General features: G+C 43.2%; 1 protein-coding gene across 1 annotated transcript in view; it reads left to right on the top strand.

The window, feature by feature from the left end:
• Positions 1 to 25,754, top strand: part of SORBS1 (sorbin and SH3 domain containing 1) — a 177,966-nt gene that overhangs the window by 140,787 nt on the left and 11,425 nt on the right. Inside the window, exons 16-24 of the mRNA XM_010567739.1 lie at positions 50 to 164; positions 7,982 to 8,083; positions 9,422 to 9,471; positions 12,411 to 12,586; positions 16,411 to 16,496; positions 19,661 to 19,707; positions 21,417 to 21,531; positions 21,639 to 21,764; positions 23,152 to 23,346. Of these exons, the coding sequence (XP_010566041.1) occupies positions 50 to 164; positions 7,982 to 8,083; positions 9,422 to 9,471; positions 12,411 to 12,586; positions 16,411 to 16,496; positions 19,661 to 19,707; positions 21,417 to 21,531; positions 21,639 to 21,764; positions 23,152 to 23,346 (1,012 nt within the window). The remainder of the gene's footprint in view (positions 1 to 49; positions 165 to 7,981; positions 8,084 to 9,421; positions 9,472 to 12,410; positions 12,587 to 16,410; positions 16,497 to 19,660; positions 19,708 to 21,416; positions 21,532 to 21,638; positions 21,765 to 23,151; positions 23,347 to 25,754) is intronic.

Here is a 25,754-nt window from a genome sequence, read left to right as displayed (position 1 = left end):
CTCCACAGAAACCACAATGTTTTGGGTTAATTGATCTTTCTTTACTCAGGACTGACTGGGAGCCTCCAGACAAGAAGGTGGACACCAGAAAATACCGAGCAGAGCCCAGGAGCATTTATGACTATCAGCCAGGAAAGTCCTCAGTTCTGAACAATGAAAAAATGGTAATGTTTGTTTTATCCTAGTTTGGCTTTATCCTGTGATTGTAAAATACTCCCCAAGTGCTTGTCAGTTCCATTTGAGTAGGATTCCTTATGCTTACACTGCAGTGCTTGTGTGATGTAATTCCTGTATATTTTGTTTTGAAAACTGTTTTGCATAACTTCCTAACATTTTTATTCTCTATAAAGTAAGATCCAGGGGGACTGAGAGGCTTCTTTCCTTTTGGACGTGTTGTTTTCTGTGTTAAGTATGGATCACTAACCCTAGTTTTTAATCTGTGTTTGACACTGTGACCTGTTCAGCAGCTGTTTTACCAGCTGTACTTTTTCTAGGGCACAGCATTAGTTGATGCAGGAGGGTTGAAGGCATTATGCAACAAAGCAGGCTGGTTACTCTGATGCTTTAAACACAGAATGACTAATTTTTAGACTGCCTGTAATGTGCATCAGGGGATGCCTCTGAGGTACATTAGGACATGGCCATCACTCCTGGGCTGCTTTCTTCCTCAGCTGGATCTCACCACTTCTGTGGCAGGGGTGGCAGAATGGAATGTGAGCTGGCTCCCCAGCTACATCAGTGTGTAACCTGGATTATTAAGTGAGCTGTTACTAAGTTCAGTTTGAATTAGTAAATAGTGCTGTGAATAGTGACGGCTAGGGGACATACAAAAGTCTCATTCTGCAGGCTTGGCTGAGAACACTTGGCAAGGGGCAGGGCAGAGAGGTGGTGCTAACCTGGTCAGCCAGTCCTGCATAAATCACCACAGCTCACTTAAGGTGTCCTTCAGTGGTAGAAGTGTGACACTGTAAGTGCTAGAAAATACTGAATGAGGTTACTAGTGAATAGCCAGTTTGGTACATAAAGATATAATTGTTCTATATAGGGATTAATTTGAAGGATTCAACTAGAAGTGCTAATAGCATGTGAGATTCCAAATGTAAACTGGACTTTGTGCCTTAACAGCTCAGGCATTGATCCCTGTGTGGAGTAGGTAAATGAATGCTCCTGAAAAACCTGCCAAGGATTTTACACAAGAGTGAACAGCAATTTAAATCAATAGAAATGTAAGAATCAAGTCTGATCTGGGACCTAATATTTCTCCTTAGTATTTTGGTGGGTTTTCTCTTTTTCCTTCCAAGTGCAATCAAGGTCCATCACTTTTTGAAGATCCTGCAACCAACTTCTTTTCACACCCATGTCCCTTCATTGACTTCAACAAAGTTGCTCCTGATAGTGTGATCCTAGTGCCTATTGAAATGGTCAATGGATGACTCTCTCTTGATCCTACTGGGCGTTGGCTCAGCCCATTAGAGAAGTGCCAGTGAGGAGTGGTTTGAACACTGTATGACAACTCCATTCCTGCAGTCCATCCTGGAGCAAGATTTCTGCTCTCATAAGTGGCAATTTTGTCTCACTGTAAACAGCCAAGATTAAACCTTGCGGCAAAAGGCCCCCTTAGTCTGCGTACCTAAGCCTTTGCAAAAGGTCTGTCATCACCAGTGGCAATGTTTACATGTTCAGATTTCATCAGGTACTTAACTGAGCTCTTGAATCAGAGACTAAAAGACACAAGCAGGACTATCATCAGCATAATTGAGAGAAATTGTGCGGAGCTCATCAAAGACAAGCCATAGATCACAGAAGAAAGAAGGTTTTGAAATAGTGACTTCATGGTCTCCATCAGTCTCATTAAATACAACAATAATATAGTGGTTAGCAACTAGATCTTTCAAGGAGGCTACAGGAGATCTGTGGATATCTCCTGGTAATCACACCCAGAGCTGTGACTATCAGAATCCCAATCCAAAACCATTTCAGAGCAATGAAGAGCCTCCTGTTGATGTCAATGGGCATTTTTTTGATGTTAAGGCAGTTATATAACAAGATGAGTACTTACAGTTGGAGTAAACTAAAAAATGGAGGCACTGCTTCTTTTGTGCCTTTAAGAAATAGCCAAATCTTCCTCCAGGCCATGAGAGATCAAACGTGATGTAACCACTTATCTTTCAGATTGAAGCATTGCCCCTTTTTCAGCATCAATCCTGTGCTCTTGTCCTAGAACTTTTTTTGTGATGCCTAAGGGCTCTGGCAGAGTCTGGGACATCTAGCAAAGCCCAGCACTGTTGGGAACTTCCCCCTGTCTCAGTAACTGCATCACAGGACAATTTGCATCAGGACACTTTGGGTTGGCCCTCTGTGCATGTGTGTGGCTCATCACTTGTTGTGATGGAGCACTTGGGATCACACTGGCATATCAGACATAATATATTTATATTTCTAATGCACTGAGATCTATTATGTCTAAGACTAGGTACACTGAAATGCAAGAGTTAGCTAGTCTTTTGGGGAGTGGCACCTCATAACCCTCAGCAATGGACTTTATTCTCTTATCTCACCAGTAGTGTTTTTAAACAGCTACAACTACTACAACTTTTTTTGTTGCATTAAAACAGAATGTATGAACAAAAGGGAATTTCCTTTTCAACTGTACTGTTTTCTGTCCTGTCCGATTTTTCCTTCATTGTAGTTTTGTCTGATTCTCTAGCATTTATTTGTGAAGAAACAAGTAATATTGTGTCTCTGTCCATCCCTTCAGAGACCTCTCAGGGATGCGCTCTCTCTGACTTGTGTCTCCTTTGATTTAGAAAACCACCTTTCACTCTGTTTGCAGTGTATAGAACAGGGTTTCTCACATATTCATGTGCTGTTAAAGATGCAGTATTTGATTCAGGTCTCACTGAATCTCTCTTTTTTAACCAAATGAAGATTAAAAAAAAAATTTAAAGTACATGCAGCTTTGGACTCGATGGAAGTGTCTGATAGTAGGACCGAAGGACTGGTTGACTCCCAGCTCTTCCGTTGAGTCTCCCTGTGACTCTGGGGAAGCAGCATAATCTCTCTCTGTGTGGGTCTCCTGATCTGTAAAATGCAATTCATTCATATTCATGTTGCTCACAATGATGCCATTAGGCTTAACTGATGTTTGCAAAGCAATTCATGGCCTTTGTGAGAGAGGTGCTATAGAAATTCCAAATTACAAGGTTAAATATCTACATTTTAGCATGGAAACCATGGGATCTGCATCTCTAACAGTCCCTTTCTGTGTATTCTTTGCATAATGTTATCCTTCTCTTTCTTCCATTCCCCTATCACCAACTCCTTTAGACTCGGGATATAAGCCCAGAAGAGATAGATTTAAAGAATGAACCTTGGTATAAATTCTTTTCGGAATTGGAGTTTGGGAAACCGGTAAGTTTGATAGTTACAATGACCAATGAAGTCAACCTGCCTTTTTTTTTTTTTTTATGATTGTCACATATCTTTGCAAGGCCCTAAACCTGGAACAGCTGCCTTCCTCATTTAAAAATGTGATTGTTCATAATGGTAATCTGGTACTGACGTAGAGCAGCTGTTCTGTGACCACTTTAAGTATTTTGAAGCCTTTTACAAACGTTCCCTGCCTTCCAGCCATACGTATCAACAAGGCAATATTTTTCACCGTAGTTCAAACTGCATTTTTGTTGTTAATGTTAGAAGTAATGCCCTGTTCTCATTATTGAAAGTCCTTATTCAAAGCCCTCATTCTCCCTCTGCCTAACAAGATCTAGGATGGTTGATAGGTAGCTTGAAGTCAAGGAGAATCATTCATTTATTCCTGGCCTTGGCTTGTAAACTGTAGGTCAGTAATTTCCAGCTATCCATAAACAGATCATGACCCTGTTTCCTGCTCATTTCCTTATGCATGTAGCTGCCCATTGCCTAAATGGGGTGCATCCGTCTGTGTTGAATAGCCCTTGTCATTCCCTGAAACCAAAGGAGTCTGAGAACAGTGTGCTTGCTTTTCAGATGGAGTTGTGTTGCTGGGCGCGGGGCAGGGGAGGCAGGGCAGGAAAAAGGCCTTGGTTTCCCACTCTGGAAAAAGAGGAAGCAAAGCTTAATTATTCAATAGGACAAAGGACATTTTGATGGAGGGAGCACATCAGTGGTCATGGCTACTGGAAAAAATGCGACTTTAAAGCATTTTATGGCCTGGTTCTTACTGATTAAACACTATTAACTTCATTATTAAATACTGTTTAATAAGCTGCTCTTACTGCACCAGAGGGTCAGTATCAGCCTCTCACATCTATTCAAGTGTAGTGGTTGTTTCTCCTTTCTCCTTGAGTTCAGTTGTCAAATGCCCATGCATACCATTTTTGAGTGCTGCTGAGATTTCCCTTCATGTACAACAAAACAGAAATACGTTTTAAGGCTTAGTACTGGCTTCAAAGGCAACTGCACATGGACACCAGAGAGCAGGCTTTCTTTAAATCTAGTCTTTGTTCTTACAGAAGTGACAAAATTCTTCTGCACAGAATGTAGCTGCCTGAGGTTGGGTGCCCAGTCTGATCACATGATAGAAATAGTGTGATTTTTTGCTGAAAAACAAACATGTACAGTGGCTGGGTAGTCCATTCTGTCACAGAAAACTATGTTTTATAGCTATAGACCTTCCATCCTAAGCTAAAGAAGGAGCTTCAACAGCGTTTGAGATGAGACCCCCTAACTTTTAGGCAGTAGAAGTCAGGTAAATCACACCTCACTGAGGCTTTTAAATGATGTCAGTGTAAGGATTTAACCCTTCACAAGTTGTCATGGTTTAAGATTTCCACAAAGTGAGAAGAAACCTGCTTCTCTTTGCTGCTGTGTAATTAATAGCCATACGCTCTTGCAGTGAATGAAGGTTTGTCATCTCTATGACCCTTTGAGTTAGTATAAGTTAATGGAAAACGTGTCAGAGAAAGGAGAACATTTATGCCCTTGGGCTGTTCCAGAAGTGAGGGTATATCTGTTCCTAAGAAGCGTGCATTTGTGCTTTTAGTCATGCAGCGTTGGCCTTACTTCAGAAGAAGGCATCTTAGGCTACACCAGCAATCCATCTCTTGTTCAGCAGAGTGTTCTGGTAACAAGTTCCCCACCTTGCTTTGGGCACTGTTGTTCAGGGCTGCTTTCTTACAGCTTGCCTTGAAATGATATCCCATGTCAACTTGCTTTAGTTCCAAAGCCATGCAACCATGCTCCCTGATCAGCTATGCCAACCCCTGAATGTCATACTCTGTACAGAGTGCTCCAGCATCAGGCACTTGAATGAGGATGCCATCTCAGACTTTTATAGCTAGCTACTCTGGAACCTGACAGAAATTCAGCAAAGCTCCCTGTGAGCTTCATTACCACAGCCAAAAGAGTATGCTTTTTGTAGCTTTGCTCACTCCGGTCATGAGAAGACCAGATTTTTGTGACCAGCTAGTGGCTAAGCCTCATGTCTAACCAGAGTTTCAACTGATGTTTGCTAGTACCTGGTATTTTCCAAGATCCTCTGTTTCTCCCAGCTTTTTTTCCAGTGCTGGAGATAATGTGTACTTCTACAGACATGATTTCCCCTGGCTTTCTGACTTTATTTGCAGCTATATGATGTGGGCAGGAAACACCTTTGGTAAAAGGGAGCACAGGATTCTTGTGAGCCTGTGGGTGTTGTTCTCCAGAGACACCAGAATGGCTAGGATGGGGCTTTCCCCATTGAGGAAAGCACATGCGCTTCCTAGGGCAGCTGAAGTGACACTTTGCTGGACCAGCATCCCAGATGCATTTCTGGCCAGCTCTGTGGACAGGTGCATGCCCTGCAGACAGGTAGATCAGTCTCTGCAGCATGGATGTGAAATCAGTGTGCTGCTGAGACTGAATCCCCCTGTGCTCCTTCCTTCTTTCCTCCTGACCCATGGCTCCACAGCTCCATGGAGCCCATCCACAAAACTTGACTTTTGGTCAGTCTAGAGCTTGGTTGTCTTCTGCTGTGATTGCGGGATCACACACATGGGCACTTTGTCCCAGACCTTCCTGAGGCAGCACTGAGTAAGCTCTTTGCTATAAATGGAGAAGCGGGGGACTGGAAAAAGGGGTGCATGTTCTGCCTTCTCACCTCCTTCCCTCCAGTTTCTCCCTCCAAATCTCAAACCTAAATCTTTGCAACACCATCTACCCCCATGCAGCTGCTGATCTGATGGATAAGAAATAGGTATTTAGTGTTTGCATCCACACAGTGGCTGTCCAAATGTAAGGTGGGGCAGGTTCAAACTACAGATCCAGGCAGTCTAGAAAGGAATTTGGATCAAGACCCAAGTGTTGTAGCTCAGTCTCACCTTTGATAGACTGACACTGGGAGATTCCCTGTCAGTGACTCGGAGGCACTTTAATAATCTAGTCACAGAAGACAGTATGGACACAAAGGATGATGCTAAGCTTGCCAGCCAACAGAGGTTATTTTTGTTTGGAAACAGAGCAAATGTATCCTGATTTCACAAAGTAAGAACAAAGTCTCTCTGAGCGTATCAGTGAGAAGTGCGTACCTGGTGAAATGAGGATATTAGCATGGCATTGTTTGGATAGGAGTGTCAGGACAAAGGTCTTTCACTTTTAATAATCCTCCCTGGTATTTACACGTGCATCCAAACAGGAAAATCCTATTTTGAAATCTGTGCCTTCACCTATAGGATGAATTTTAAATAACTAGATCCCAAACTTCCGTGTCTCCCACTCTCTCCACCACAAACCAACCCCCAAACCAGTGAAATAAAAAATAACAACTCTGCATTCTCATTGCCCCACAATGCCATCACTGGAAATTCAGCCATTTGTTCACATGGTATGTATTCATAGTTTGGTGGGGGTGGGAAAAATTCTCCTTTTTATTTATCAAAGGCCCTTGTTTTACCCTTTCCTTTTGAAAAGAAGAACGAGCAAAACAAATGCTTTTTATAACTGTGTGGTTTTTTCCCCATTTTGTTCTGTTTTGTTTTTGTTAAGAATGCTTTAACCACCAGCTGTGGGTTCCTTCTAGAAAGCCCAAAATCCCTTAGAGCACCTTGCAAAAATAAAAATTTCCTCAAACACTACTGATAACAGCCCCTCCCAGACTGCATGTATGCTCCCTTTTGCCTCCCATGATCTCTTGATATTTGTGCTATAGCAGATTTATTCCTCTATCTCTCTCTCTTTCTCTGTTGTGTTTTTTTTTAAATTTCTTTTCAGTGTTGATGCAAATCCCCTATTGTATTCCCCCTCTGTTCTAATCCAGTTTCCATATTGTCTGTGATGTCTTTCCTTATCTTCATTTCCTCATTTCCTTCCTCTGCTTTCCATCAGCCTCCAAAAAAGATTTGGGATTATACTCCTGGAGATTGCTCTATCCTTACTAGAGAGGATAGAAAGGTAATTGTGTCTCACGTACATTGTACTACAGCATCTAGCGCGTATGTATGTGTGTATGTGATTTTCTTTTTCTTTTTTTTTTTTTTTGTAGTATTGCTTGGGGTTTGTGTGCTTGAGAGTGATTTTTTTTAAATTGGGCTTAAGCTAATTAGTCTAACAATTAAGTAGCTAGTAAATTGATTTAATAAACAATTCTTAAAGCATAATGAGACATAATTAGAGTGGTGGTTTTGCTATCTTGACTTGCAACGATAATTACACTAACAGCATATTGCATATTGTTACAGTATCTTTTTTTTTTTTACAGGTGGGTTTTATAACTTTATGGTTTGTAGAATTAGATTCTAGTAGGCCTGTGCATCTCTTAGTTTTGAATGTTAAATGCCTAAAACTATTTCCTCTATAATGATTGAAACATGATTAATTGCTAGTGAATTTCTGTGTATTGTCCATACCATCTTTGTCTTTTTTCAATTAAAAAGGCTCACTTTTTTTTTTTTCAAAATTAACATTCTTTTGGTTTCCCCTAACCCTAAGCATTATTTTCCCATTCTTCTTCTCCTTCTTTAACCAGACTGATCTAGAAAAAGACCTCTACCTCTACCAGACTGAGTTAGAGGCAGATTTAGAAAAAATGGAGAAGCTTTATAAAGCGCCACATAAAAAGACACAGAAGGTATTTCCTATTCTTTTCATGCTGTCAATCCCTGTTTCCAAACTCTCTGCTCTAATCTATTCACTGCTGGATGATTATTAAATGAGGTTGGGATAAATAATGGTTCTGACCGTTCTGACTGCATGGCTTGCTGTGTCGCTGTCAGAAATAATAGAACATGATGCTGAGAATCCGGCTTGAAATCCATTTCAGATCCAGTGATTTCCTCTCACCCCCATTCCCTTTCAGCTGCCCCCCACCCCATCCCCCTTTAGGGTTTTGAGTTCAGTGTCTGCAGAAAAACCCTCTCTATTTTTCACATGAATAGGCAGCAGCAATCAGCTTAAAATTCTTGGTTGGCGTCACGTCATCATCTCGTGCCTTTCAAGCGTGTTGCCATCTACCCTCCCTTCATACAAGCCCTGATCTCTGCTAGAGCTCACGCGTACCCAAGATTTGGATATTCCCAAGAGATTTTACACAATTTTCCTTATGCTGTACCTTGCTATGGCCTTCTAGGGCAGGTCAGCTGCTGCTGCTGTTTCGAGGGTCTGCAGGACCCGAACCATGAAATGATAGATTAATTTGGTAACATGCCATTTCTTCTATTTTTTTCTGTTGTTCTTTTTTTTTTTTTTTTTTTGAAGTTGCAGCATTTCACCAGGACTTGAAAAAGCTGCTTTTTCAAACCCAAGATTTGCTTTTTCTTCCTATGTAGGAATCCTCAGATAGATGAGGGGACACTGAATAGAGCATTTCTTCTAAAATTGCCTTCAATTTTTTAAATAATGTGCCTAGGAAGTGTTAGATGGATTTAAAGCAAGCAGATAAGAACTGGCTTTTGCTATTGAACCTGTGCAGCTGGCATTGCTTCTCTTAAGTAAGGAAACTGAACTGAAACATTGCTTTTCTTGTTAGTGCTTTGATATTTTTTTTGAATGCTGAGGAATGTATTGTGCTGCAGAACTGTAATATATCTTTAAAGCAAAGGCAGGCAGTGACCGGTTGGGGAAAAAGCTTGGGGAAATAATTATGAGCATGTGTCTCCTGGTCATGGCCCAGCTGGTTATCTCTTCTTGCTTTTGGCTTTATTCACAATGACTCATTTGCAGACAAAATAATAGGCGCTGCAAAAAGGCATCGGCTGTGCTAAAAACCTGTCGCTGCCCTGAAGGAACTCAGGAAAATTGTTGCTTTTCTGCAAAGACATTGACAGCTTAAACTGTATTTAGACTTAAACCTCAATGTCTCCTAAAGGCTAATATTCAAGCAATAGATGGAAAATTACTTAAGCAAGCCTTTTTCTTTCTCCTCACATGTAAGTGTGTATCAATGACTCCTTTGTTTGGACTTTTGCAGAATACAGCAGGTGTTACTCCTCTGGAAACTTCCACAGACCATTCTACCTAGTAAGTTTTCCAATTGCTTTTTCGTGTCTGTCTTACAATCTGAGGGGCATGTAGGACAGGGTTTTGGGCATTGGAAATGGGTTGGCATTATTTTTTGGTGATGGATATAGACAAATGTGTGTAACGTGAGAATTATACACGTGCTTTGATGAGTCCAGGTACAATATCTGCTCTTTGGTCTTCAATGAATTTTGCAGCAATTAGATGAGCGATTGCATTGTCCAGATAAGAATTGCTGATTGTACTAGGCAGTGACTAAAAAAAAACCAAAACAGACAGACCTTGAACTCCATCTTGATGAAGTTTGCAAATTGACTGTAACTTCATGCAGGTAGCTTTATTGTGTGGAATAAACAAAGTTTCTTTCTGTTACACATGTATGATAGATTGGCTCCTGTTAAATATTCCCAGTTATGTGCACCAGATTAAAAGGATGCTGTTGATGGAAGGTAATAATTTTCCAGCTTCCAGGAAGGGAACAGTGGTAGCAGTAATGACATTTCTCAAAGATCTAATGTGGCACTGCTTTCCTAGAGGAATATGTAATAAAGAGTATACTCTGTCTAAATGAGTTGTACATGGAGCTGGTTTGTTTTAAAAGAGGAACACAAAAAGAAAAAAATATTCAGAGCAAGATGCTGAGCTGTGCCGAGTTACTCAAGCCGTGGAGCCAGCTCCTACTGCGAACCTGCTGCTCCTTGTAATTGGAATGAGTGTTTAATGTTGTCTGTAGGTACAGTGATCCCCTCTGCATTGATGGTTTGTTAGGAAAAGCATGTTCTTCTCCAGACGTCCATTAATATCACACATGTTCACTGCCCCTCTGGGGCTGCCTTAGAGGTCTTCTATACTTCTTTCAACTCAGTTCCCTTCTGTCTGTGTCCATTCTGCTGGGAAACTCGCACACTGCTGCACTTCACTGTGACTGTTTAGTTTTGTTTTGGTAGGGAGAGAGCAACAAAAAAAAAAAAAGGAAATCTCAGAGATTAGCATAAATAGCTTATATTTGCCAAAGGCTGGTAAGGTTTCTACCCATGTTTGTGCCCTTTCTGATGCCACCCAAAGCATGCAGGAGTGCCAGCATCTGAGCCAGTGGAGGGGAAGCAACCTGGGTAGGCTGGGAATGGGACACAACAGTGAGACCCAGTGGAGTCACCCATTCTTTCCTGCCCTGCCTTTAGAGAGCAGAGAGAAAAGATACCTGGAGCTTATTGTCTTTTTTTCACTGTTACTCTTCCCTCCATTCACCTGATTCTGATCTTGCAGACTGCTTTGGCCCTAATACAGTACTGCTTGCTGGCCCTGATAAGGGAGCAACTGGTAAAGGGACTCTGCCAAATGCCTTCTCTCTCTCCTCCAGGTGTATTCCCAAAGTAGGATCATTTTAACCCTTTAGTTTTTAACAACTAGGCTAAAATGGTTTTACCTCCCAGGTGAGGAACCTCAAGGCAGTCATTATTCCCTGCAGCAACTGGCAGGGCTTCCTCGGCAACCTGACAAAGAGAGGCACTGGGATAACCCCCATAAGACATAACAGCTTTGTAGCTATGGGTCTGTTTGAGCATTGCCGAAATTGAAAAAGTGACCTTTCTTTTTCATGGTTCTTTTCACAAGTTTTTACTCCAGAAAGTAATTTATGGGACTGCATATGACATGGTTTTCCTTGTCGGGAAACTAAAATCTTCTTTGTGATCCAGACATTGTGTAATCCACTTCCATAGCCAGTCCTCTGATGTGTTTGAAAGCTTTCTCTTTACCCCATAAGTACAGCATCTATCCAAAATAAACAGATGCATGTACAAATTTATCCACAACAAGCAGGCGTAACCATGAGCATTTCCACACTCACATAACTTTGAATCACTCCTGGACATCACAATGTAAACCAGCTTTCAAAATGTTTCCATGAATTGGCAAATGCCCCACTTTTTTATTTTTTCAAACTTTCCAGTAGTCATGTTTTGGCCCCAGAATAGCTTTGTGTGAGACTCCATCTTATTCTGAAGAGCCTGGTTGAGCACAAGAACTGGTATCACATCAGCTTAGCTTTTAGGAAAACATTGTCTGCCTGATTGCTCAGTAAGTCTTTTGTATGTGGAAAGGCCATTTATACCATGGCATTGTCGGTTATTTTTTTAGAGAGAAAAGAGTGAAATCTAGAAATCAGATGTGGGGGCATACTTGTGCTTAGATTCATGACTGAGGAAAGGGATTTGTAATAAATGTCCAGTCTTTAAAAGCCTAAGAAATTAAAATTGTACTCATTTTAACAGCATTTTGTTTATATATCTGCATGGTAGACCTAGAGTCTGGGATTTTTCATTCCCTGTAGTGGAAGCCTGAGGCAAAGCTGAGCAGAACTGTGCACATGTGGGAATTTCTGGGCATTTAAAACAGTGGTGTCTATAGCCCCGTATTGTTGCTTCTCTGCATGGTGCCTCACTTGATGGGCTTGAGAAATCGCTCTGGGAGTCTTGAACTATGGTGTTAACTTGGAGGCTGAACTGGTTGAGATGAACTCCTGATCAGCTGTGCTTTTTAAGCAGGGGACAGACATGGCTAGTGTTTAAGGAGAGATGGCTGGGAGCTGGAAGATGTTTGTGCTACTTCCAGCTAGCCAATGAATTGCATTGTGTCTGCAAAGAAATGCATCTGCTCTATGACTCTGTTGTCTCATCTGTAAAATAAAGGAGGAGTGCTTTCCTGCTGCCTGTTTTCTGGGGGACTGAGCTGGGAGAGTTCCATCAGGTGGAGAATGCTATGGTAGTGCCAAACCTAGAACATTATCACAGTGTGTTCATAACCTCTTCATTCAGCACCAGTTCTTGATACACAGTCTATTCTGGGTTCACAAGTGTGGTTTTCTCTTACTTTGCATGAAGCTCTCAGCAAACAGAAGTGACCCGCTGGTGTCCCTCCCCCTTTTTTGTGTTTTCCAGCTCCACATACTCACCCAACTACCATGCAGTAAAGAGGGAGTCAGAACCAGCACTGGGGGACCCTGCTGGCTTGGAGAATGAAAGACAGATTTACAAGAGTGTGCTGGAAGGTGGAGATATCCCGTTCCAGGGGCTAAGCGGTCTCAAGCGACCTTCTAGCTCTGCTTCCACAAAAGGTAGGTGGTCAGGGTACTAACCTCTTCTCCACTCTGCAGAGAGTGTCGAAAGCCAGGTGATAAGGGGCAAACTGCTGCAGGGTTTAGAGTCCTATTCAAGTCAGTTGAGGTTTCCTCTGTCCTTCCTCTTTGCCATCTCCAGTTTTCCCTCCTTTTTTCTCTCAGACCACACTGGCCAATATTTTTCATGACCCCTTTATCTGATCCAGGTTCCTCTTACCAACAGGGACCCGCTCCCTCCATCCAGCACCTTAGCCACACCCTCATGTTCTTCCTTGAGGCTGCTCGGGCTGGCCTTGCTATCCATCTGCTCCCACCGCCTTGCCATGCTAGAGCCCTTCCCTGCCTTTTCTGCTATTCCTGCTGCGGTATCTCAGCAGGTCGCACCATGTCTGCTGGCCTGGCTACCCTCGTGTAGCTGGCACCATGTGCTCCACAACCTCCTGCCTGCAAGGGGTGTGCAGAGAATGCATGGGACACTGTGAACCAGCAATGCCCTGCAGACTCTGAGACAGTGAGGCAGCAGAGGCTGCTGCATCTCCTCCCTTTTCCTCTCCCTATCATGGACTCTCTAGAAGATTAGGACAAGGAAAAGCCTAACTCCCATCAGGGAGTTGTATTGGGGAATGTATCTCTGAGCCAAGGTCAAGCTAAAAATGGCTTGAGATGGGGAGAGGACTGAGGGAGGAATGCGTTCGGTTTCTGAACTGCTCTCCCTAAAAATAGTACATCACACCAAAAAGGTCTCTCTCTGTGTCCATCTTCCAGCTGTTTTTCAACATAATGTCAGGCCTGCAGGGCAGGGAGTCGAAGTGGATCTGAACAAAAAAAATCTGTTCAAACAGTTATTGGTCCCCAACCTGCAATTGAACTTGAATGGTTATTTTGACATTTGAGTTTGAACTCAAATCAGAAACAGACCTAAAAACTGCAGTCTCAGCTGAACCCTGACTGGATCTAACTTTAAAAAAAGATAATGTCCTGATCTGACTCCTTGATTTTTAAAGCAAACATGGCCAACCACATTGTCTGGAGGACACTCAGCTTATTCCTAGTATGGGGAATCTCTAAGCAGGCAGCTCTTGGGCAAGGCCAGCTGACGTGGTCGATTGTCTTCTCCCTCCCAGGAATAAACTGTTTGGCAAGCACTGTGGTGAGACTATAGTAGGTGTGATTAGAGGCTTGGTATTAAGCCATTTTTGCAATGTTAGTGCCTCTGCATTCTTGCTGACACCCTGATCCTGCCCAGAGTTCAGCTGCCCTTTTCCATGGTGCGGGAGCTTCCCTGGAAGCTGATGATGCTTAGCACTTTTTAGGAGGGTACCTTCAAAGTGCTCCAGATCTGCTTCTGGCCAAGCCTCTCATTCTAGAGATGTTAGCAACACTTCACCTACTCCCGTAAGCACAGCTTGTTGTCCAGTTTCCTCCTGCTTGTCTTTATGTTTTGGAACTTTGTTTCTTTAAAGTGCATTTTATGAAATCCAAGCATGTTCTTTCTCCTTTCTCAATAGCTTTCTAGCATTTAAGCTAACAGGTTGTGTTTATTTTATTCTGCATGCTTACCAGTGGATCGTAAAGGTGGGAATGCTCATATGACTGCACCCTCTTCAGTTAATAGCCGAACCTTTAACGCTAGTCATGCCGGTATGTTAGGTCACGCATGTAAACATAAGAAGCCCTTATCAGCTGCAAAAGCCTGCATTACTGAAATCCTTCCTTCCAAATTCAAACCCAAACTAGCAGCTCCAGCTGCTCTTGTGCAGGACAAGAAGGGTATCTTGCTGTCTCATGAGAAAGCTCAAAGCTGCGAAAACCTTCGTAGCTCCATTGCCTTGTTCGATAATAAAAAAGCTTTCATGGTAGACATAGGGGAAAGCATAGAAAACATGTTGATGAAGTCAAAGCAGGAGTATGCCATCAAATCCGGCAGCACCATGAGCCTGCAGGAGTATGGTACCAACTCTAGGAAAGGCTACCTGTTCCCTGCCTCCAGGAAGAGTGGGATGGAGTTTACAATGCTGTATAAAGACATGCACCAGATCAACCGGTCCAGGATCCATTTGGGCACAGCCTCCTCATGCAGTGTGAGGGATATTGCATCTCAGTTTGAGAATGAAGCAAAGGACAGAATGGAGCACAGCCTTAGTCGAGAGGATTCAGAGCAGATCCCCAAACACACCGTTTCCTCCCGTATCAGTGCCTTTGAGCAGCTGATCCAGAGATCCCGATCAATGCCCTCGCTTGACTTTTCCACTGGACAAAACAAATTCACCGCTTCTCTCCAGTCTAAAGCTTGTCTGAGTTCTGCCTACTCTGCAGAGTTTCTTCTGGATTTGCCAAAAGCACACCAAGAAGAGAAGAATGCTGCCAGCTTGGCAGATAAATCCTCCCACTCCTGCAGCAACGTGCAGGACACAGCTTCAGATGTCAGTGATGCCATCCCTATGGACACACTTTCAGCTTGCACAGATGAGATAGATCTCCTCTCAAATGCATCCAATGACAGCGGCAGCAGCAGCAGCAGCAACCTTAATGGGCCTCAGAAGCATAAAATCAACAGATGCAAAGGCGCATGCCCAGCTTCCTACACCAGGTTTACTACCATCCGAAGGCATGAGCAGCAGCAGGCCTCCAGGAACCCTGATTCCAAAGGGGATATCTATGGGGACAGACACATACTCCCCAGAAATGTCTACCTAATGAGCCCGCTCCCCTTCCGATTGAAAAAGCCCTTCCAAAACAAATCCTGCAGGACTCCACCCCCAGACTGCCCGGGAAGCCCGGCAGTGCCCAGCCCTGAGAACCCAGACGACCCCATACAGCTGCTGGGGAGCGTAGGAGGCAAGAGTCATCACTCCCAGCACCAACTGTGCTCCAGAAGCAGGCCTCTAGCCCCCAGGCGCCTGTCTTCCTTTGACATTGTGGAGAGGCTTAGCTACTTCCCCACCATGGGATCTGGCCAAGATAGCTTCATGGGCCGGGCTGACACTCCTGACTCCTTAAACAATGGGAACCCTGTTCCATATGCCCTCTGTCACAGCCTGGACACAAACAACAACCCGCAAAGTGAACTTGGGACGTACCTAGGAGGTGGCTTTTTGTGTTCTTTACCAGTACCCCTTCATCTGTCTTCTTGCTTCCTTTCTCCTCCCCTTTTCTTCTACAACCCTTGCATTTTTACTCCCTGCCTTTGCATCCCATGACACTCTCTGTTTTTTCCCCTAGTGTGTCTAATGTCCTTTACGTGTCTTCCTGAGCATTTTTGTTCAGGACTTGTTAACAGCTGCACTTCTGAGAAACGATTTCCGCTGCCTTTCTAATCACATCGGGTTCAGTTTGTCTCTCAAGCAGCTCCGGGGATGCAAGAATCTCAACATGAGATATTTCTAGTCCTATATCATTCGCACACATGGGAACATAAAACAAACCCAGATGATTTGCTTTAAGGAGCAGTTTCTCAAGGTCTAGTTGTGTGTGTGTGTGCGTGCGTATGTGTGTATTAAATTTTTCTCAACAGTAAAATGCCAAATCGTACTGTGATGGCAGCAAATCTTTTCTTCACAAAGTCCTTCTATGTCTTTACACTTTCCTGTGCTGTTATTTTCTCCCTGGTTTTGGATTTTTGTTCTCAAGTACAGCCCAAAAGGGAAAAAAATTAAAATGGATGACTTATTGACATCTGATTGGCAATTTGGTCAATGGCAACTGAAAATCCTTACTGTCATAATGGAAACAAATTGTTTAAAAATATCTATTTTTTTCCTTTCTGGTTATGCTAGATAAATCCATCTGTATTTTAACTTCCTTATGTTGTTTTGAAGTAGATTCAGAATCACCAAGGCATTTTGCACCAGTTGATTACATGGAAACTCCAGAAGAAATTATCCGCAGACGGCATGATGATAAAGAGGTAATGCCCTCCTTTATGGCCTAATAACAGTTGTAGCAGCTCCACATACAAGAAGTACAGCATTCAGCCTTATATAAGGACAGCTTGTATGTCCATGGCTACATACATTGGAAGTTAGAGCAACAAGCTGGAACTAGTATGTTTTAATACTACCTCTGCCACTGATTTAATGTACGATGTGTAGTCCAGTTTAGCTTTTGTTTAAAATGAACCTGATGGTTCTTATCAATTGCACAAAATGATATATGGGGGCTTTGAAGAATGTAAAAAGGTTGGAGATGTATGTGAGATGTGGTACAACGCCCCAGTAATCACAGATAAAAATGAAATGGTTATTCTGTGGGTTAAGTTTTTATTGTTCTCCAAGCAAGCCACTTGAGTCAGTATTAATCAAACTGGTGAGAACAGTATTTTTCTTGTGGGGGTCTTCAGGTTTTGAAGAGCAAATGTACAATATTTTAAGCTATCAGAAAGCATGAGGTTTCCCCCCAGTGCAAATTATAATTCTTTATGGTCTCTCAAGTTGTTGATGACAGAATATAGCAGTCCTTTTTGGAATGGCTGGGCAACACTGAGACAAACCGAAATAATAGGAAAGCCACATAGACTTTTCAGCACCAATGTATTCAAGCTGAGTTAAAGAAGTTATAAAGTGATTGCTTTCCAGGAAGCTGGAATTAATTTTCACTGCCTGGGGAAAAAAAAAAAGTTTTTATTTTTAGTGTTAACTTTCTGAGTTCAAATAATGTTTATGTGTGCTTTGAACTATGGTAAAACCTGCTCTTAATTCCTATGTGAAAAATATATTTTTGCTGTCTTCTCCCGTGAAACAGTTAGTAATCCTTCCACTTCCAAAATCCAGCACTAAAACGTGTAAGAGCAAAACTCTGAATTCACTAAGACCTGCTGGCTTCAAATGAATTAGCACAAAGCTGAACTCTTCAGCCTACAGTCAGCCCCAAAAGGTGGAAGAATCCTTCTGCCCAGGTAGTCAAGAATGCACGTTTCCATTAGTGTGCCAGAGACTTCAGAAGCCCAAAATAATTCTTTGGGGTTTATTTACTTTATTTTACAAAGTGTATTACATGAGCACAAAGGAAGTATGGGAGAACCTGATACCTGAGGGTGGTTAGGCATTCTCCCAAGCTCCTTGCAAAGCTCAGGGGAGTCTGGTGCCTCGGAACTTAACTGTGGGGCTGATTCGGGTCTCTTGGAAGTCAATGAGAGAAACTCCTTATTGGTTGAAGGGGGTTTGGATCAGCCCCCTGCATTATCAGCAATCTTCTTAGAAGCTCCCAGGACCTGGCCAAAACTTAGAAAAACTCCTCGTTGACTTCCATCAGCTGTGGATCAGATCCTCTGTATGAGCTGGGTTCAGTTATGCCATAATGGTGATGTACCTTCTGTGCTTGCAGAACAGAAGGATATTGCGTAGTTAGTAGAATCAGTATTTTATGTTGAACCGTAAAATCCCAGCTATTTACTGGGACCTCAGAAATTTTATTTAAGTCACATTTATGGCAGCTTTTGAATGCCTTTAACTAGATGATTTACTGCCCATTTTATGCGATTTTATGGCAGAAACTTTTAGAGGACCAGAGACGACTTAAACGTGAGCAAGAAGAAGCTGATATTGCAGCTAGAAGGCACACAGGGGTTATTCCAACGCACCATCAGTTTATCACTAATGAGCGATTTGGGGACCTCCTAAATGTAGACGATACAGCAAAGAGGAAATCTGGGTCAGAGGTCTGTTTTAGTTACCTCAGTCTGCTGCTTGACCCAAAGCAATATTTGCCTCTCATAGTGTTGTGCTTTAGGCTGACGTTAGTTCTTCAGAGAATGTCGTTTGTTTTTTTTCCACCTTCACCTTTCCCATTCTGGCTTCATTTAGATCTGCTTTGACTCTTGTGCCTGGTAAATTAATTGATATCTCTACCAAGCTGCATACGTTAAAGCATGCCTGCTGAGAATTGCTGGTGCACACCTGTGATGCATGCCTTTAAATATCAGCTACTTTTAGTGAATCAAAGGCATTCTACATCTTTTGCATCATATTGCTACATTGTCTTCTTGTCTGTGCCTTATGCTTAGAAACTTTGTCTTGTTGATCCTGGCCATGTGACTGTCTCATTGTTTCTTTTAGAAGTAGATTGTTTCTTCTCTTGAAAGATGCTTAATGTCCTTTAGAAACAACTGGAAAAAGTCTCGGCATGTTTCACTGCGTATGACCTGGTTGGTCTTTCTGAAAGAGACAAAGGAGGAGGTAGATGGTTTTCCCATGAGCCCAAGGCACTTTTCCCGAGGGCTGGATGCTAGTCCAGGTGTCCTGACCAAATGCCTTTTTCTGCCTTAGGGATTACTGCTGGGACTCTTGACAGCAGCTCTGGTTCCCCAGAGGTGCTGCACTGTGGTGGTGGGTGGGGTGGTCACTGTGTGGATGGAGTACACTTGTCTGCCCTTTATGTGGTTTCAAATGCTCTGGTGTCACATGAATGAGACTACTTCTTATTTTATGCTCTATTACCAAAATGACTTTAAAAAATTGTCTGAATATTTTGTGGCCATTAGAAAATCAACTAAGTAAATCAAGCTTTAAAGCCTAGGCGTGCTGTCAATGTCCTCTTTGGCTTTATAGCCACTGAAGACTTTTTTTTTTTTTTTTAAGATACATGCTTAATTTATTCGTGTTTCCTCCTCACCTTTGTCTCTTTCCTGCCAATTTATACAGAGTACATGGGTCACACTGCAGGATTCAGCAGGGCCAGAAATAATCAATAAGAGCCACATCAGATAAAATCCTACTGTTTTTTTCTCAGCTGGTAAATTTTGCTTTTCCATTCACATCAAGGGCAATTTAGTCCTGGAGCCCCAGTAACAGTAGTTACTGGAGCAGCTTTCATTCAGCAGGGTTTGTCACATTTATAAGTTTACTGCTGTTAAATCCATTTCCTGTAGAGCTCTTAGTTGCTGTTATACCAGAAGTTAGCACTTTTTGCCCTGATGGGAGAGACCCATCCAGCATATTTGGACTGTAGTACCAGTTGCACACAAGATGTAGCCAAATATCTGCATTCAATTTCTTCCCCAGACTAATGCTGGCTGTAGAAGAGGGTTGAAAAACCTAATTATTATTTTAATGTGTTCATTTTTTTGCCCTCTAGATGAGACCTGCTAGAGCCAAGTTTGACTTTAAAGCACAGACGCTAAAGTGAGTACTGCTTGTTACTACTGCCTTGAGTGTTCTTCCTCTGCTTTTCACCCTAGGATGCAGCATTTATGAAGTGTCATGCAATTGGATTCATGTTTTGGGAGTGTCTTTCCAGCAGTTCAAAGTAAAGGTGTCCATAGTAAGGCAGGGAAAAGTAGTATGAATCCTGCAGGTTGTAGCCTCTAAAGGACCTGTAGGAAAATGTCTTCTTTCTCTGGGCATCTGTATCCCATGTGATTTTTAGGGCAAACCTGCTTACTTTACTGGAACAAGTGTGTGCTGTGCTCTGAGGGTGGGTGGAGCCATGGGTCTTTGGGTGATGTTCCTCCTTGCACCTTGTAAGCAGGATGGCTGGGTGAGACCTTTCAGCAGCAGCTCTATCACTGCTCTTGTGCAGAAGACAGAAGTGATTCCCCTGCATGACATTGCTGGTTGTGCTCTGATTTAGGAGCTGGAAGAACTGTGTTAGTCAGTAGCTCACTGTGTAAATCTGCCATACAGATGGTCAGAAGAACATAGATATGCAGAACAGCAGCATCCTTTTCACTGTGCTAAGCATAGCCCAAAGTCAGCAAGGGACTTAGATGCCTAGCTTTAAGCATGTAGATGGGCTCTTGACTGAGGATTTTCCTGATTCAGGACCTATAAGGGTACAGAGTGGTCACTGTTCCCCTGGCATCTGTAGATACAACAGTGGATGTTTCTGGTGGCATTGTTGTAGCTCCAAGCCCTGTTGTGGTCCCTTGGGTGAATCACACAGCACTATTCGTTCTTTTTGGGGAACACTGCTGTGAAGAGAAGGCCTGGAAAGCCTTTCCCTCTGCGTGAGCCTGGAGAAGCTCTCATTTTAACATTGCTAGGGAGGGAAGAAAGAAGAAGAGAATTCAGTGAAGGACCTGCTGTTTTTCTTCTGAAATGCTAATGTCCTGGGAATATTTTGTTATATGTTCTATAGGTGATGATTTGTAATGATTTACAGAGCATCTCCCAGCACCTGTAATAAAACTGAGGCAGATGTAAGGTTTAACTGTGGTGTCCCTTGAGCAGCAGAACATAGCAGGGTGCCAGACAAAAGTAAAGGAGAGCTTGTGAAAATCATGTTAGGAAAGGCTGGGTTGTTTGTTCTCCTGTGGGTAGTAGGAGTAGTAGGTTTATGAGCCTAATACAAGCTGCCCACAGTGGGAGTTCCTCAAGCTGCAGACATTCATAATTTTAGCACTGAAGACTATAGGTTGAAATCCCAATCATTAGCCCAGGTGAAGTCAGTGGACCAGAAGTGTAATCATTGCAGGATCAACATTGGCATGTGGGGGTGGGTTCATCTAATCAGCAAACTAGCTTCCATTAAAATCATGTGTCTCTTTGGAAGGCACGTGTGACATGACCTGTTTCAAAACAGGAATTGAGCACTGCTCCCCATATCCAACATAGAAGGCAGCCAGTGGTATCTTTTGCTTGAGCTTGATCCCATTGCTGCTGGAGGGTGTGTGGTTAGTAGGGACCTCATAGGCCAGCTTTTTTGACAGGATGCCCAAAGAGCAAGAGAGTCCCTGCACATCCTGTTCTCAACATGTAGCTTTCACTTTGGGTGGAGCATGATTTGTATCAATAGGGCTGATGCAGACCTTGGTACCTAGGGATTGCTGGACTGAGAGAGAACATGTCTGTTCTCCAGTGAAGTTCTGATGGAGTGCTTGTGTTGTTAACAGGGAACTTCCTCTGCAGAAAGGAGATATTGTTTACATTTACAAGCAGATTGACCAGAACTGGTATGAAGGTGAACACCATGGCAGAGTTGGCATCTTCCCACGATCATACATAGAGGTAGCTGCTTTCCTTGCAGGTCTTCTCTTTGCCCACTCCCTTTCTGCCAGTGACCAGTTTATGGGCTTTTTGTATGTGACTCATTTGATTCTGTTTGTGCATTCTAGCTCCTCCCACCAGCTGAGAAAGCTCAGCCCAAAAAGCCATCACCATTGCAAGTATTGGAATATGGAGATGCTATTGCTAAGTTTAACTTCAATGGGGATACCCAAGTGGAAATGTCCTTCAGAAAGGTAGGACTTTTGTTGTGATGATGAATTGAATCCAGACAAATGCTGAAGTTTTTTAACACTAGTAACTTGCAGTTTCCAAATGAAAGCTCCAATAAGATGAACTCTGTATTCAGGAAGGATTCCTTCTCATCACCCATGTTTTTACTCCATAGTCATTATGTAGTGCACTGCAGTGAGAGTGTTGCAGGTAGGCTGAATCAAGAAATGCCAATTGCTTCCTTAGGGCTAGCTGAGAAGGTACTTAGAGGGCAAGTGCTGGAAGCCTGGCTCTGCAAGGCAAATTTAGATATTTGGTGACATGTCTCTAGTCTGATCCTCTGCAGTGGAGATGCACACACTCACATGAGAATGGCAATATAGAAAAGAAGGAAACAGGGTTCACGTTCCTTTGTAGTACAAGTCGTATCATTGAGCACAGGCAAGCAAGGCTCAGTGGTTATTGAAGTGACTGGCTAGACCTGACTGCAGAGTGAAGGCATAGGAACGGGTTGTGTAATGGCTGTTCAGAGCAAAGACACCCATATTTAGATTAAGTAGCAGTGTTTCTCCATCTCAGCCAGCTTTCTGTTTTGATGCTCAGATTAGATCTTGTCTCTTTCATCTCTTTTAATTAAACATTAAGGTGGGTCTTGCAGTTTGTATTAAGGATTTGGAAGTCACTTCATTTGTCAGCAAAACAGGAGACAGCACAGAGAGACCTAGTTTAAACTGCAGACCTGTGTGTACTCCCTATACACCTCATATCCCTGAGAGTCTCATGGTCATCCTGAAACTGCTGGTTTCCACTTTTTTAACTAGCTTTAGCAAGTAGGGTCTTGAAAATGTGAGCATAACTGAGTCTGCAGATAGCCCAAGTCAGCACCAGAATATCTATCTACCTGAGGGGGGTTTGTAGTGAGGTGGGTGCTGGTCTCTTCTGTCAGGTGGCTGGAGATAGGATGAGAGGAAATGGCCTCAAGTTGAGGCAAGGGAGATTTAGGTTAGATATTATGAAAAAATTTTTTACTGAGAGGCTTGTCAGACATTGCAATAGGCTGCCTAGGGAAGTGGTTTAGTCACCATCCCTGGAGGTATTCAAAAAGCCAGTAGACAGGGTACTTCAAGGACATGGTGTAGTGGGCATGGTTGATGGTTGGACTCGATGATCTTGAAGGTCTTTTCCAACCTAAATGATTCTATGATTCTATGGTCTGCATTTCCTCTTTCTCTGAACTGAAAAATACTGTTCCCACACAGAGGTTAGGGTTAGGACCACATAACTGGGAAATAGGGGAGGCTGAGAGCCACTGATTGTTTTAAGTCAGCTGCAGCAAGATTAAAAATGTAATCTGCTTTGGAATGATGAGATACGTTGAAGTCTGGACTACATTACTGTTCCTTCCCATAGGGTGAAAGGATCACGTTGATTCGACGAGTGGATGAGAATTGGTATGAAGGAAAAATCTCTGGCACCAATCGCCAAGGCATCTTCCCTGTCACTTACGTGGAGGTGCTCAAACAGCCAGTGGTCAAGAATGCCGTTGACTATCCTGACCCACCAATGTCCCTCTCCCCTAACCGCAGCATGACAGTTTCACCACAGGTATTTGGACTAGGTGCAGCCAGTTATAGCACCTTGCAGAACAGAGGGATGTTGCCATTTCTGTGCAAGAAGCAACAGCTGAAAAAAGCTGTAGCTAAGACTAATGTTTTGTGCAGTAAAAGCCATGTGCTCCCTGCAGTATGCTGCAACTGCAGGAAAAGGTGATGTTTCATTTGCCAGAAAGGTTAATGAATGGGTCATTTGGGGATTTGGAGACTCAGCTTTTCATCTCTGATCTGTAGCTTGAATTCAGGGAGGTTGAAAGGGCTACAGTTGACAGCCATCTGAATAAATTTCACTGCCAGAGATGGAATGAATTGGTGATCCAGCTCCTCCTGAGTGTGTGTTTACACTTTACAGACCTCCGCTGTGATGAGTGAATTTTTTATTATGACTATTAAAAGGGCGTCACAGGCTGTTACAGTCTGTAGGAGTCATTATGTTGATCCCAGTCAGCTTGAATCAAGCTGTATACTTCTAAATGTTCCAGCACACAACCAAGGTTTTGGGAGACAGGGTCAGGAGAGCAGCCTGTATTATTTGAAATTGGTGCTTAAATGAACTCAGGTTTTGAGAGCAGGCCAGTCTGGAATCTTCCATTAATATTAGATTCAATATAAACCATACTGCAGTTCAAACCAGAAATCAAAATGGCAGCAGGTAACTGTATGGGAATCCCAGAATGTTTGCCATGGAAAACATATCAGGGAGGCAGTGAGTCTCTAAATCCCTTTGTTTTGTTCTCATCCTGCAAATACTCATGCTTTCAAAGGTCAGCATACGTGTCTGGGTCTCGGCCATGAGGTTCTGGTGCATCCCCCTCTCGCCCACAGGACCAAAGCAAGGTCATTCTGAGGTCAAGACTGCAAGGAACAAAAGTGGAGAATTGGGACTGGGAGGAAGGGATATATAATACAGGACGGATGGGAAAAGCTGCCATGGCTCATGCCTGGTGTCTGTCTTGGATCTTCCCTAAAAGGAGTGTTTTTATTCTTAGCCACTGTGTAAAGAGGAAAGACTTGTTGCTTGTTTGGGGTTCCCTGTCAAAGTGGACCTCAGCTAAGCATTTCTGTTTGAGCTTGGCAGTCTCTCCATAACTGTGGACTGTCTGCCACCAGCTCTCTGCAAGCTTCTCCCTTTGATGGAAGGGATCATATCCACCCCTTTTTGGTTTCCTTTGCTATTCTTTTGATTCCTTCCCTAGTAAATCAGTTATCTCCCTTTTTGCCTAACTTGGCAGAGGACTGAGAAACACTGTGATCAGTGCTAATGTAGCTGATCTCATTGATGTCACTGGTGATAATGGCTAAGGGCAGAACTCAGTTGTGTTCTGCCTTTATAAACATAGGACCTACTTTAATCACCTAAAGACTAAATAGCCACAGCCAGCATTTTTGATCCCTTTCTCCTCCACAGCTTCAGCAATACAAGTTTCTTGAGGAGCAGGCTAGAGTTGGATAAAGCCAAAATTCATTGCAGCAGTGAATTCTGACTGGGTCCACAGTGTGAGTTGCTGGAGCCCCAGGTATTACTGCCAGGCCAATCAAATGCTGCATGCTGCCATCATGCATGGTGGCTGCAACTGCTCCCAGAGGGACTTGGGGCATATGGTATGAAGTCTAAGATCTTCCACAAGACATTTTGTGTCTGGCATCCTGGCAGAGGCTGGAGAAGGGTATTAGCAGCACAGATATGGACTGGACTCCGTGATTGAAGTAGCTGTGGACAGCACGTTCTCCAACATGGTGCAGCTGTCCGGGGAAAACTTATGCACCATGCTTGGTCACAGATCTGCTCCTCTACACGCTCGCTCTCTCTCCTTTTACTTTTGCTCGGTTGTTTTGTATTTTCCTTTATTATTTTTTGTTCATTTCTTTCTTTTTCTCTCCTGCTTTTGTCTCCTTCAAGTCTCCCAGCTCTGAGCTGCTCCATACACCAACTCCTCCGCCTTTGCCTTTTGTGCACTGCGCCTTATCTCCAGAGGTGCAGGCGGTCACATCTGAGTGGATTGCTCTGACCGTGGGAGTGTCTCCTAGCACCACTCCTGCCATAACTCCTCCATTGCCTTCTCTGCCTGAAGCCTCTCTCTCTCACGCTGACTATCTCTCGCCTTCTGCTGCAGCCAGCCCTTCCCCCACGGTCAGCCTCCACCATTCTCATCTCTCTGGCTCCTCGACTCCCAGGTCCATTAAATCCCCCTTGCCCTCTTACTCATCCAGACCTCAGTCCTCCGCTCGCAGTTTCTATCAGGCCACTCCGCAAAGTGAAGAAAAGTTTGTTGGCTCCCTTTCTTCCAGCATGAGCTACTCTAACTCCCCTCGCTGGGCAGTGGAGAACCCCGAAAGCGTCCTCGCAGAGCAGCATCACATCACTGGCAGCCAAGCCTGGCTCCAAAAGACTAGAGAGGG

Source organism: Haliaeetus leucocephalus, unplaced genomic scaffold (assembly GCF_000737465.1).
Source record: "Haliaeetus leucocephalus isolate CR32 unplaced genomic scaffold, Haliaeetus_leucocephalus-4.0 Scaffold229, whole genome shotgun sequence".
Lineage (NCBI taxonomy): Eukaryota > Metazoa > Chordata > Aves > Accipitriformes > Accipitridae > Haliaeetus > Haliaeetus leucocephalus.
The sequence above is the reverse complement of the archived record's forward strand: the minus strand, read 5'-3'. Positions and strand labels throughout refer to the sequence as shown.